Source organism: Fringilla coelebs (genome assembly GCF_963513975.1).
Source record: "Fringilla coelebs genome assembly, chromosome: 6".
Taxonomy (NCBI): domain Eukaryota; kingdom Metazoa; phylum Chordata; class Aves; order Passeriformes; family Fringillidae; genus Fringilla; species Fringilla coelebs.
In genome coordinates this window covers 54649419-54663203 of record NC_140034.1, presented here as the reverse complement: position 1 = coordinate 54663203, position 13785 = coordinate 54649419, and the positions used below count along the sequence as shown (strand labels likewise).

General features: G+C 43.2%; 1 protein-coding gene across 1 annotated transcript; it reads right to left on the bottom strand.

Moving 5' to 3' along the window:
• Window positions 1-4237: 4237 nt before the first annotated feature.
• On the bottom strand, window positions 4238-11946 carry LOC311155255 (acyl-CoA (8-3)-desaturase-like; the record flags this gene model as incomplete). Its single annotated transcript, XM_084208270.1, has 12 exons — window positions 4238-4289; window positions 4564-4689; window positions 5373-5452; window positions 5718-5814; window positions 6447-6544; window positions 6841-6917; window positions 7572-7632; window positions 8484-8612; window positions 8771-8872; window positions 9230-9427; window positions 10127-10237; window positions 11689-11946. 12 exons carry the CDS (start codon window positions 11944-11946, stop codon window positions 4238-4240), a joined length of 1389 nt encoding a protein of 462 aa, XP_084064396.1.
• Window positions 11947-13785: the final 1839 nt, after the last annotated feature.

Below are 13785 nucleotides of genomic sequence, written 5' to 3'. Positions count from 1 at the left end.
CCTTCCTCAGTATATTTGAACTTGAATATCCAAAAACCATGAGCAAATTTCAGAATCACATTTGTTGTAGTGAGCTGTGCCAGGAGATGAGGAAGTTCATGGGATTGCTAAATGTTATGTAGGGAGAAAAAGGGTGAGGTAGGTTTGGATCAGACTTTGCAGTGCTTCAGAGATGTTGGAAAAAGCCCTGATTTCCTTTCTGTAGTGCAGCTCATTGATGGGAATTGCCTGCTAAGCAGTGTTTGGGTATCCAATAATTTCAGCTTCCAGTGAACCAATCACTTTGTTTTGCCAAATATTCCATACCTGTTGCTCATCTTGCAGAAGAAGGCTGTTTGTATATCTGATCCATGAATTCTTGCAGGCAGGTGAGTCACCATTTTCTCACAAAATGTTTTATGAGGGTGATGAGGCCTTAGCTCAGGGTTCCAAGAGAGGTGATGGGTACCACAAATTGTTCCCTCAAATTGTTCAAGGCCAGGTTGGACAAGGCTCTGAGCAGCCTGGGATGGTGGAAGCTGTCCCTGTTCCCTTCAGGGAGTTGGACTAGATGAGCTCTCTGTGACTGTCTCTACACTGTGAGCTCAAATTGCTGTGGGGTGTGGGGCTCCAGCCCAGCAGTGCAGAAGTGAATTGATCCACTGGTGGGTTGTGTGTTCTTATCTCCTGCTGATAACAAATTTCACAGAGATCTGCAGTGCAGGGTAAAGCCTGACCTTTGCCCTCCCCAGGTAGTATTGCAGAGCTCAGTCTGAGCTGATGTTTGGGGTCAAAGTTGTGTGGTCATGACACACATCATGGCATGCAGAGGTGGACTTGAGCATAACCACAACTCTGACATTGGAGATTAAACCTCAGCAGTGGCCTAAGGTCATTTTGCACAGAATTGGGAAAATAACTGAGGCTCTCTTTTGATTACTGTAAATGAATTTAAGGCAGTTTTGCCAGGTTTGTGACATTCAGGATGATTCCAACTGGGATGGATCAGTAAGCTGAAGAGGATTCCCAAAACCAGCCGTGTGTTTGCAAAGGCTATGAAGTGGTGCATTGTTACACAGTCTGGGGAAGCAAATGAAGGCTGAACAACGAGGCAGTGGTGTAAAAATAACAAGTGGAGTGTTTGATAGGTGACTGTTGATGATGACACTTTTCCAGCCTGGATTAAATAGCAGAGCCTGTGTGGTTAATTGTCTGATGGAAGCTTGGACTTTGTCATGCTGTAATTCCACCCAAAGTCAAACTTCAACCCAGAGCAGCTGGAAGTATCCTTGCACTGCAGGCCCTTAAGAGCTGGGCTGAACCTTATTCTCAGATCACAGATTGAAGCTTGATAAACTGATAGTTTTACTTTTTTAAAGGAAAAATCCCACTAAATATTTTTACGTCCTGCTACTCAGAGCAGTTCAAATACTGTAAATTTCTAATGACCAAGTCAGAAGGAAAACTTCCTTTCCTGTTTCATAGCAGGTGATGAACCACAGAAATCCCTTATATAGATTTGCTGTGTCTGTTAATTTCAGTATTTATTCTTTGCTTGTTTCTCTCAGGTTCCCCATTTTTAAACTTTGACCAGGATTGGGAACTTTTTTGTAATTGTTTGGTAGGGTTTTTTTCCCAGTGTAACAAATCCTTGTCCCTGTGATTATTGATTCAGGATTGACACAGAAGTGGATACACTTTCTTACCCAACTATTGTATGAATCTCTTTTCCACAGTTGGCAATCTTTGACCTTGTGTTTACATGTTGTAAGATTTATTGAAGCAGGAGAGTGATGGCAGGTACTGGTGAAAGACTCAGTTACAGTTGCAACACTCCCCAAATTGAATGAAAATACAGAATTTCTATGTAATTGTAGCTCCTGTGTTCTCTACAAGGTCTCAACAACACTCTCAACTTTGTGGAGGGAAGCTGGTAAGCCAGGAATAAAGAATTTTTTTTTTTTTTTTTTTTTTTTTTTTTACTTATTGTGAGTGTGCAGAGTCCGAGGTGCTTTAGCTGCTCAGTACTTTTCGTCAGAGGTTTTATGGGAAAAATACTTCACTTTGAATTTAAACTTTCACTATTATTTCAAGTAGGAACTGTCTTCCCTAAACCTCTGATTCCAAGATACCTAGTGTAAGAAAATAATGAAATTTTGCCCTTCAGAACTGCAGGAATCAAGGCTGTATTTTAGAGTAAGCCAGTTAATATTTTGTATTTTCTTCATCATTCACATTTAAGGAAGATACTCTACTGCTGATGCTGGGGTTTTTTTTCCACTCTGTTTTCATGTACCATAACTTTTTTTACAGAAATGGGTTCTTTTTTTTTTTTCTTGGGGGGTGTGTGTGTGTGTGTTGTGTTTGTTTGTTTGTTTATGCTTTTCTGTTGGGTTATATAACTGATTTGTATGTGTTTCCTTCTTTGGGCCTCTCAGTGATATCTTCTTTGCAAAATCTCATCCAGCTATCCAATACTTTCCTGAGGGAGTGCAGGCAGCCTTTCATCTGAGACTGATACTGATGAGATTGCTCAAACATAACCCAGACTTGGCAACTGCTGTTTGCTCTGGCATTGATCCATATATTGCTTAGGTTTTATTCCATATTTATCCACCGCCCTTCATCTCAGTCTTGCTCAGTCCTCTTGCACACCTGTCCTCATTGGAGCACTGTTGGGTCCTCAAACAATGGAAACATTCACAGCTCTTCTTTTTTAATTGCATTGCAGGGGTCCTGAATTAGGAGCCCAATTATGTCAAAGGTCCAAAAATCAAATTATGATCTTCAAAATCAGGCATTTCATCTACCCAATAAATAATTTTCAAAGGCTGCTTAAGGTAATTTTAAAAGGCTTTTTAAAGTAGTGGAAATGTGTTTGTGAGTAGATGATACTGCTGTGACTCCTGCTTTATTTCTTAATTCTCCCACAGAGCTTTTGGGAATTGCTTCTTTTACTCCCATGGGTCAGGCATTGTACTTTGTGTTGTTAACCTCTAAACATAATTGCACTTTTTTCAAGGCAGGAAAAATGGTTTAATAGCAAATCTTTTCCTTGTTCTGGCTGACTGTGCGGGGTTAAAGGTTTTTAAGTAATTCAGCCAATCATTGCACAAGTAGTACAAAGTACATTTGTTACATCATCAGAGACTTTTTTGTATCTTTTTACCTCTTGAGTTTTCTATTTGTTAACCTTGAATTATTGAAAAAAGTGTGGTAACTGCTAATATTTAAATGAATTTTGTTGTTCCTATAGTCTCCTTTCCAAAAGCTGGTGTTTTATTTCAGGGTCTGAGTGTGTACTCACTGTAGTACTCGCCTGAGACAAACAACAGGCCTTCTTACTAATTAATTTCTCCTCTCAAGGGTGATTCAAAGTACCTGGACCAGCCTCTTAGACTGACTCACCTTCTGCTTGGCACAGCTAAAATCTGATCTAATCATGGTTTAGCTGCAACAGCAACTTTTGGATTTGACCAAATGTCTGTAGATGATTTATTTTACTTTTGGCTTACCTTTCTGTAGCGTAATCTTAGTCTTGTATAGGTGGGGAGTGTATGTGGAGTGTGCATGTGTCTCAGCCCAATACAAAGTACAAAAAACCCCCTCAAACCAGATAAATTTTGAAGAGAGCAGAGGCCTTAAACTGGTTTTAACCCCATGTGTTTCTTGGCCTTGTGACAATGATGATGCTCTAGAGAACAGTAATGAAAACACATTTATGTTTTTATTCACTGTATGTGCACTTGCTACAGTCTAAGTGTTGTTTGTAGTTTATCCTAATTTATTGTAGTTTAAGCACATTGCTGGTACACCATGTTAATCCAAAATCCTTTGCAATTTCAAATTCAAGTAAGCAAATGCTGTATCAAGCATTAAACCCTCCACATTATGAAAACAAAAAAACCCAAAACCCATGATCAGAGGCCTCTGACATGAAGTTAAGTGTGTGCAACTCCACTAGTCCGTGATCTGACTTGAGCCCATGTCCAGGCTCAGAAATGCTCAGACTCAGCAAAGAGCTCCTCCCTTTCCTAACAATTCACCTTCTGCTTGCCCTGCCTACTCTTAACATATCTGTACCATAACCCCAGAAAAACACAGAAGAAAAATTCAGGCAGTTTCATCTCTACTGGAATTTTATCCCTCGGTCCTTACTCACTTTCTTCTGCCAGAGAGTCCTTTGTAGTCCCTGCCCCTCAGCTTGCTGGGAATGCAGCTCTGGCAGGCTGTGAATGGTAGCACCAAGCCTTGTCCTTTATTTGTGCAGGTAGGCATCGTGCCAGAGCTCTCCAGAGGTCTTCAGGGAGCTGGGAGAGAAAGAGAGGACACATCACAAGGCTGCTCAGGGGCCTGTTGCTGGGACAAGGGAATGAGGTTTTGTCTGTGCTCATTTCCCGGAATCCCACAATAAGCTGAGCTGGGAGAGACCCACAAAGATTGAGTCCAACTCAGCCCTGCACAGCACCATCCTCAAGAGTCACCATGTGCCCAAGAGGGTAAAAGTAGAGCAAAACAATTCTTGCTCTTAGGAGTCCAGTCTCTCCTGCATCCTCCTGCAGTCTGGGGTTTGTTTTTACTCACTGCACGATGTCTGCGAAGGCTGTGAGCAGAGGCTTGCACTGGTACTCGAGACCATGCTTGGCACACAGGGACTTCACCAGAGGGGCCACCTTCCAGTAGTTGTGCCGTGGCATTGTAGGGAAAAGGCTGTGAACAGGAGACAGGCAAACTTCACAGGAAATCTAGTCATTAGTGCTTTCCAGGAATGAGCCAGTTAACAATGAGGGGGCAAGAAGAGCTGCTCCCAGCTCTTTTTGACCCCTACTGTGCTTTTAGCACAAGAAACTCGTAGGAATTTCCTGCTTTCCCCTCTATTCTTTTCCACAGTTTGTCTCCAAATCAAATTATATCTATGGAAGAAACTACTTTTCCCTCCCTCCCTTTTTCCTGAAGTAGCCCTCTCCATAGCACAGAGGAGATGAGCCCATCCTCCATCCTTGCATATCTCACTCTATAGAGTAACAGCTTAATAAATCAGCAGAGTTGGCTTTAAACTCCTGTGGCAGACTTAAAACAGGTGCTTTAACCAGGATGTTTCTATTGACCCTTAAAACTTACAACTTGGGATTGACTCTATTGCTGTTCTTGCATTGATCCTGCCCTTGTTACATTTTCTCTTGTCATTCTGTGGGTCAAGTAAAACTTTTGAATTACATGATTCTCTTTAAGAGTTTCAAGTTTTAAAGACCAACTCATTGCTGCCCCACAACTATTTGTAGAATTCAGAGCAAAAACAGAATGAGGAAGGAAAAAAATAAAAGAGAGAAGGGAAAATATTTTTTAAAAAAGGAGGAGGAGAAAGAAAATTCCCTCTTGGGGTGAGTACTCACTGATGCTCAATCTGGAAGTTGAGGTGCCCTGTGAACCAGTCATTGAACAGCGACTGCTCCACGTTGCAGGTTGCCAGGAGCTAGAGGAGGAGAGAGGACAGCAAAGTCAGAGACAAGTCAAGAGTATGTTTAGGAACCAGAGCTTGACCTGGATTTCATTTTGAATTGCCCATGAGTGTGTCATTGCTGTACTCCTTTACCTTTTCCATGACTGAATCCGTCACAGTATTAACCTTCACCTCCTAGCCACCAACAGATTTCACCCTTAATGCAACAGGAGACTTGCTTATGGTTAAAATTTGTACCTGTATGGCTACAATACTTAAGAAGGGAAAAATTTTCTACCTGAGTAGACATCCAGTCCAAATTCTTGTCGTAGTCGATATCCATTGGGATATGGTTCATCTGTGAGACCCAGACAAACCAGCTGCTCTCCAGCATCCTGTGCAATGAGATGAGAGAATTCAGTGCTGAGTGAGCAGGTCAGCAAGGAGCCATTGAAATAATGGCAAAGCCAGACTTAAAGATGTGGCTGAATGCTAGCCTTGCTAAGCCAACGCCTGGAAGGACTTCCAAACTCTGGAAGTTTAATATTTCCTTATGATTATTTCATGTGTTTTGTTTTACAGTGACTGGTGTTCAGCTTGTTTTATCTGTAGCCAAGGCTCAAACTGATTAGAATCAGTGAAATGATCCAAGGGGTGAGCGTGTGCTGTCCATTCAAGTCAGTGCTGCTGGATAATACCTGGGCATTTGCAAGCCTAGGCTCAGCTGTTTTGGTTAAATGTGCTCTTTAAGCAGCAGCAGATCCAGCAGCCAAAGCACTGAATGTTACGTGAGGTAAATATTTCTCAATTTGGTCAGCACTCAGTGAAATCTCTTTGTTGCCATAGCTAATGCGGTAACACAAAACTTGCACTGGCAATTGAATAAAACAATTTATGAATTAAAAAGTAGGCAAAAAATGAGGTGGTAAAGGAGAATGTGGAAATATAAGCATAGAGAAAGGCAGGCACGTACAGATGGAAAGAATGCATAGAGAAAGGCCTGAAGACTCTTCTAAAGACACATCACCTGAATATAAAATAATATGCCAGGAGACTCTTTGTTTCTAATAAAGATCCATAAGTATAAAAGAATCTGATGTAGAAGGTCAGCATCCAGGCCAAGTCCTACCAAAACCAGAGACAACAAGAAAAGCAAATCTTTATAAATTACATTTGCTTATTTCTTTTTTTAAGCTTCATTGTATAGGTATAAGAAAACAACTTGCTTTCAGCTTTTACAGTTTTTTTTCTGGGTGGAATAATCTAGAGCAACCCAACACAAGCTGATGATACTTTCTCACAGCTTGCTGTAAGAGGTGAATCTGAGCATTCTTGCCCAGCCAGGAGCTGGCTCCCTGCTCAGAAGGAAGGCTGAAGGTCCCCATCTCCCTCCTTTTGGTGACACAAGTAGCAGTACTCACCGCCCAGTACTTCTTTGTGTAGGCAATGTAAAATGTGTGGCAGTGGAAGTAGGTGGGGAACAGGAGCGGAGGAAGAGCTGGAAAGAAAAATACATCATTGTTGACATCATGGACTGAGTGATAACATCAGCCTGAGAGGGAAGGGCCCTGAATTCCTGCTCAATCTGGAGAACATTCCATTTTAGGATGTTGGTTTAGTGCCTTGAAACATTTCTGGGTCTGACAATTAATCTGAAGTTCTTAAAAACCTCAGATTTCATCTTGGGCTCTTGACTGAGGAACAGCCACAAATGATTATTTTGAGAAGTGGCTTCCACAGCCCAAAGCTTATCTGGCTCCTTATTCCTTGGTGCAAAGCAGGGGAACAACAGAGATGAATATGAAATCCCTTTTCTATCAGGGATTTTGGGATGAAGAACTCAAACTCACACTTCCAAAAGGACATCTCACTTGTGCTCTAAAACCCCAAGAAACCAAAGCAAACCAAACAAAAAAAAAAAAACCCTGAAACCTACAGACTTTGATACTACTGAAAGATGTGGTATGATATCATAACCCAGAGCCTCTGTGGAGGATGTGGGAGATCTGGGATAAGATGGGGCAGGTCTCCAAATCTTCCAAAAATCTGGTTGTTATTATTTTTGTTTTTCTCAAGTTCTCCAGGTCAAAAGTAGAGTCTCCAAGCCCCTTTAATACCTCACAAGGAATTGCAGGAGGATAGAGATACTCACTGATAAAGAAGTATTTGTGTTGGTGGTTGTAGGGCATGTATTTTTTCTTTTTGATCCCAAGCTGTGGGGGGGAAAAAAAAAAAAAAAAACCCAAAAAAATTAGTTGAGACCAAGCAATTTGCACAGGTAACTTGCTCTTTTCCATTTATTTTCCAGAGGGACTATTCTTGCACACTTCCCACAACCCTCGTTCCTTTTTTTCATGATTAATTTTGTGGAGAATTAGATATATCAAGGCTAAGTTATGCTAGTGGTCAGAAATACATATTTTCTCTCATTTTTCCCTCTTATTTTTTCCCTAAGTCTCTAAACTTAAATGGCAGTTCCACAGTGGCATGGAGAAAAATATTTCAGTGCTGTAGCTGCTGTGAAGATGCCAAGAACTGATGGGATCTACAGCAAAAGGGGTTCAGCACTCTTAGGTTGTCACTCCTGGAATGTCCGAGCAGGACAAACTGGGAATATCCTACACAGTCAAAAAAATTCTGCCCAACTGGAGCTCCAAGAACAGCCCTGGGTTTCTCAGTCCTGCTGTTCCTGTTGCAGCAAACTCTCTTAGAAGACATGGACGCATCAAAGCCACCCTCTGACTGAACCTCATACATTAATATTAAAATAATAATTCCTGGCTGACTGCAGCCATGCCTTACATTGATTGGTGTTTACAAGTTATCTAATGATCATTAATTACTGAGTTGTTGTTCTAGGTCATTAGATTTCTCCAACCATGAATGTGCTGGTGGATTTTCCACCCTATATACAATGCCCTTACATCATGTCTAATTTATTTACATCAACATATCAGCTGTTAGAAGAGAGATTCTTAAAGGGACTTAGTGTGAACTGTGGAGAAATAAACCTCTTTACAGAAAGTGTCATCACACCTTAGTTTTGGACTTCCCACTCACTGACCTCCACAGAGAATTTCTTCCCCAAAGTGAAGAGGAAAGGGTGCATATCAATGTCAGGGTCCTTGTGGAAGCAGTTGGGTTTGGCATGGTGCTGGGAGTGCAGGAGAGTCCACCACTTGGCAGAGGCCCCCTGTTCAAGGGAAGAACAAAGCAGGAAAAGCACTTTCAGAGCCAGAATTCACTTTACTTCCTGACCCTAATCCTTCCCCCAGTGCTGAACATGCTCCACAGAGTCTTCAGAACACAAGTTTTTACAGGAAAACCCTCAGAAGTTTTCCAGGGACTCACAATCAAATGGCACATCACAAACTTGTGTAGGAAGTGGTTCCACTTGGTTTTCCTGAATACTGAGAGGTGTCCTAAATCATGCTGTAACCAGGAAGCCTGGACCTGGAGGAGGAGAAAGAAAACTTTAGGAGGGGAGAAAAAGAGGAATTGAGATGGGGATGGTGCCACACTCATCCTTTGCCTTGAAATATCAGACACTGCTCCCAAGTCATCAGCAGAACGGGACTGCGGAATCCTGACAGTCCCAAGGTTTCCCCAGAATATATCTTGCTGAAAGTATCCCAAACTAAGTTTAGTGTGGCTCCCCACATGCAGAATTTCTTCTTGGTATCTTGATAGTGGCTGTGTTTTTATGATAAAGTGAGACTGTGCCAAGTGAGGAAGCAAGGGACGAGAAACTCCTCATGTGTGTGTGTGTGTCAGTAGATATAAGTCCACACTGTGGAATTCATTGCTCACCTGGGAAATGGTCAGAAGCAGCAGGGAGAAAACAAAGGGCAGTAAGGATGTCCCAAAGTAGAAGAGGATGAGCCAAGCAGCTGTATCCAGGAGCAGGATGTGAGCCAGGAGCAGGAAGAAGAAGAGCTGGTTTGGCTCCAGAAGTCCCATTCTCTTGACTGTGGCGCGCAATTCCCGGAAGTCTTTCACCAGCATTTCCTGGGGGAAGCATCAGGGTTACAATTCTCTGGTTTTAGAGAGCACCACTGCAGCTTCATAACCAAAAAACCACTCTAATGGGGGGAGGAAGAACAAAGGATCTGGCTAAAAAGGCAAGAGCTGGGTTTAATAAACATTATCATTGCTCTGCTACAGCTTTTTGTTGAGGAGCCATCACAATGTCTGCATCCCAATCTCTAAAACAAATCCTCCTCGGTGCTTCTTCCATCAAATCCTTGGCAGGCAGCAGAGGGCTCAGCTGAAGTTGTGTTTAGTGGAAGCTGTACTTTGTGTGGATGAATTTCCCATGCCACCTTGTGGTAGGTTTTGGCATGAAATTACTCCTTATATTTGTCTTCACTTTTTCCCTTCCCAGGATTAACAGGGGAGGGTAAAATGCACCTACAGCTGAAGGAGAATATTTATTCTCCAAGACTATTCCTTTTCCTTTTGGTTAGCTCTTCCTCAAAGCAAGGGAGATAAGAGGTGATAACTCTGCTATTTAGGTAGAGTGGCTGTGATAAGAAAAATTCATCTTCAGGAATTTCATATTAACACATTGTTTTTAAGTAGTAGCCCAGAAAATGTGAGGAACCTGGTTCCCATTGCTACAGGAGTTGCTGATAGAGAAGAACAAGGTGTAATCTCAGAATATTTCCCTTTAGTCTTCTTTGATCTGTTTTGTGAGGACAGACTTACATTTTTAGTGGGCTCAACACTGGGTTGGTCTGGTGCCAGCTCCCCAATCTGCAGTGGCTTCAAGTACTTGCTCACCAGCATCTTGTCAACATGGAATGCCACAAAGGCATCCTGCAAAGGCACAGCAACAAAGAAAAAGAAATTCAGATTTTATTAAAAAAAAAAAAATTGCCTTTTGAATCACTCCATTCCTGGAAGTGTCCAAGGCCAGGTTGAAGCAACCTGGTCTGGTGGAAGGTATCCTTCCATTTTTATCCTTTGTGAGAGAGCACCACAAAAAAAGCAGCACCAAGAGGACTCCACAGTTTCAGTGTGCAGTGTCACCCTTTCAAAAATGTTGGCATTAATTATACTTATTTTTTAATTCCTCAGGTTTCTTTGCTTAGTGAGAGCCTTCTGGGCTTCTCATCCTCTCCTGAGCTGCCACCTTTCATGGGTTTCTGCTTTTGGTTAAAATCTTCCAGTTCAATTAGGATAATTTCTTAATTTTTCATAATTTTTCTTAATTTTTCATAATATATATCCAAAAGATTAAGCAATGGACCTAATGCAAGATGGACAGACACAAAAGTGGTTCAGATCCTGGAGGGCTTAATGATTTGGACATGGAACCAACTACCTACCAACCTGGCTCAGATCCCAGAAACAAAATATCTTGTTCATCTATTGTCTGGCATTTTCATGCTAAAATGAAAGAAATCTAGTAGTAGTAACTTGAGAAATGAGTGCTGAAATTACAGAATGCAAAGTTCAACTAATACACAATTTGAAATTTAAACTTGATAGACTGAAAATTATTTTGGTTTCCATGAGCCTCAAATATCCCTTATATATGGAAAAAATTGCTGCAGCTCACAGCAACTACACAAGCAAGATAAGAGGAGTCGTCCAGACTTAAGAATCACAGAATGGTTTGGGTTGGAAGGGATCTTTAAAACTCCTCTAGTCCAACCCCCCTTCAATGAGCAGGGACATCTTCAACTACATCGGATTGCTTCATCCAACCTGACCTTGAGTGTGTCCAGGGGTGCGGCATGTCTGGGTGACCTGTGCCAATATTTCACCACCTTCATCAGCAAAACCTTCTTCCTTATATCCACTTTAAATCAACGCTTTTTTAGTTTAAAGCTATTCTCCTTTGTCCTGTCCCTCCGGGCCCTTGTCCAAACTCCCTCTCCGGTTCTCCCGGAGCCCTTTAGGTCCTGGAAGGGGCTCTGAGCTCTTCTTTGAACCTTCTCTTCCCCAGGCTGAACACTCCCAGCTAGCAGAGGTGCTCCAGTCCTCTGAGCAGCTCCATGTGCTCCTCTGCTCTCGCTCCAGCTGTTGCTCTGATTTAGCTGGAGCAACACTTCCGATCCCGTTCCTGTGGGCTGCCTCTCCTCATTTGCCCTTTCCCATGGCATGGGGATGGCGAGGCTCGCGCGGAGCGGTCACACTTCGCTCCCCCGACTCTGTCCCATACCCCGATTCCCACTGAGGTCGTTCCCAAGCCCTCTCCGCAAGACTTTTCCCGGGCGCCCTCCTCCGGCGCATCCCGGCTTCCGCATCCCCGCTCCGCTCACCGTGGCGTCCTGCCCGGCGTGGCTGACGAGGAGCCGGGCCCCTCCCGGGTGTCTCCGGTAGAAGCGGCTGATGTCGTACACCTTCCTGTGGATCACCAGCCAGCGCTCCTGCGGCGCCGGCCCCCGCCCGTTCCGCTGCCCGATCTCCTCCCAGGTGAAGCGCCGCATCCCCGCTGCGGGAGCTCTGTCCCTTTCTCCATCCCTGTCCGCATCGCTGTCCCCATCCCTCACCTGCCCGCCGCCCCCCGGCGGTGCCATCCTGCCTCCTGCCCTCCTCCCTCCCGTAGCCGCAGCCCCGCATCCCGCTCCGCCTGGCATTTAAGGGAGGGAGCCGCCCCGGCGCCGCTCCCCGCCCCCTCCACCTGCTCCAGCTCCTCGGGGTTTGGTTTGCCCCCCAAAACTGCCCCTTTCACACCCTGGTTCTGCATCCCCAGTGCCAAAAAAGCCCCATGGTACCCTCAGGTGAGGGGTACCTGACTGCTTAGTGGGGGTCCTCAGCAAGTTCCTTCCATTCCCAGGACGGGCTCAGACAGGGAAATCTTCCCTTCAAATACTCCTCCAATTAACCAGAAGAAATATCACTCTGTAGCTTCATTTTTGATGTTACAGTCCACAAACCCCTTGGATGAAACAAGAATTTAGCACATTCTTATGTCTTACTAAAAAAACCCAACAACCAAACCCCACCAGTATAACAGTTAGAACCTGATGAAACTCTATATTTCAGTCCAGTTTTCCAACACCCACAGCAAGCAGGGAGCTCCCACAGACCCCATGGCAGGAATAATCCTCGAAGCTCTGCCCTGGGTACTTCTGTTACCTGGGATAAACCTGGGATGGCACACATGGAATGTTGTACCAGGTTCTGATAGCAGGTTGTGAAACTGCTGTTTCTTCCCCTCCCACTGCCCCCTTCATGTTTGTAAAATTATTAGTTAGACTTGGGGACTCCAGGAAATGAGCATTAATTGCAGAACAACACTTGGTGGCAGTTTTCCTTTCCCTCTAAACAGTCACAGCATCCACATAATTTTCTCTTGTCAAAACAGACCCAATCTTGAAAATTTAAAACTGCTATTGACTGAATGATTTCTTTATTTTGTAGAAAACCACTTGTTAAAACCCACAGCAGCAACAACCCAGATGGAGGAGCCCACAATTAGGACAGGCTTTTTAAAGTGCATGAATTCATTTATCTGAGATACCATCTTTTGATGATTAATTAATTTGAACTGATTTCTTTACATTTATAACATTTCTCATGCATCTACTTGCCCTTTTTTTTTCCTCAGTGCTTGTTTGCTCTTGAGTCTACTTGTGCTGGTAAAGCTCACACTTGATAATGATTCTGCAATCTAGATTTCCAAAAGAGATGTTGATGCAAAAGAAGAAATCTCATCTAGTTATCTCAATCAAACTGTTTACACAATATTTCCAGCTCTTCTGCTTTAGAGGAAGGTGTGAAATTCTAAAGCTGATTTCTCAGCCCAGCTCCCAGAGACAGCCAGCACGATAAGGTGCTTTAAAAAGAAGTTTAACAGTTGTTATCAACAACTTATTTCTTTTCTTGTCACAGTAGGCACCATTTCCTCCTGATTCCTGGGCTTTGCCATCCCTTTAGGCTAACATTTGGTGCTTTTTGCAGAAAGTGTTTTTATAACATTTGAGATAAACCACTTCCAGCACACCAGCACATACCTTCAGGACTGCAGCACAACTCCTTCCTTTTAGCTTCTCCTCTTACACTGAATACTCAATATTGAATATTCATCAGAAAAGGAGGAAGAATCCATTCCCTTCTTGTCCTGTGTTCATACCTCCTTAGCTACTTTATGGAATTATTAAGGTGGGAAAAGACCTCCAAGATCATTGACCTCCGTTGACCTCCAAGACCATCAGCCCAACCTTTCTCTGATCTTAAAATCCTGCACAAGGTTAAATAGGGTAAATGGGTCAGTAAGACAAGCAGGCAAAAGCTTCCTCCCCACAGGGTTTTTAGTGTATGGAGCACACAAAATAACCCCAAACACCACAACTTCTGTGCACAATCCCAGTACCTAAAGGAGCTCCAAGAAAGCTGGAGATAGACTTTGGAGA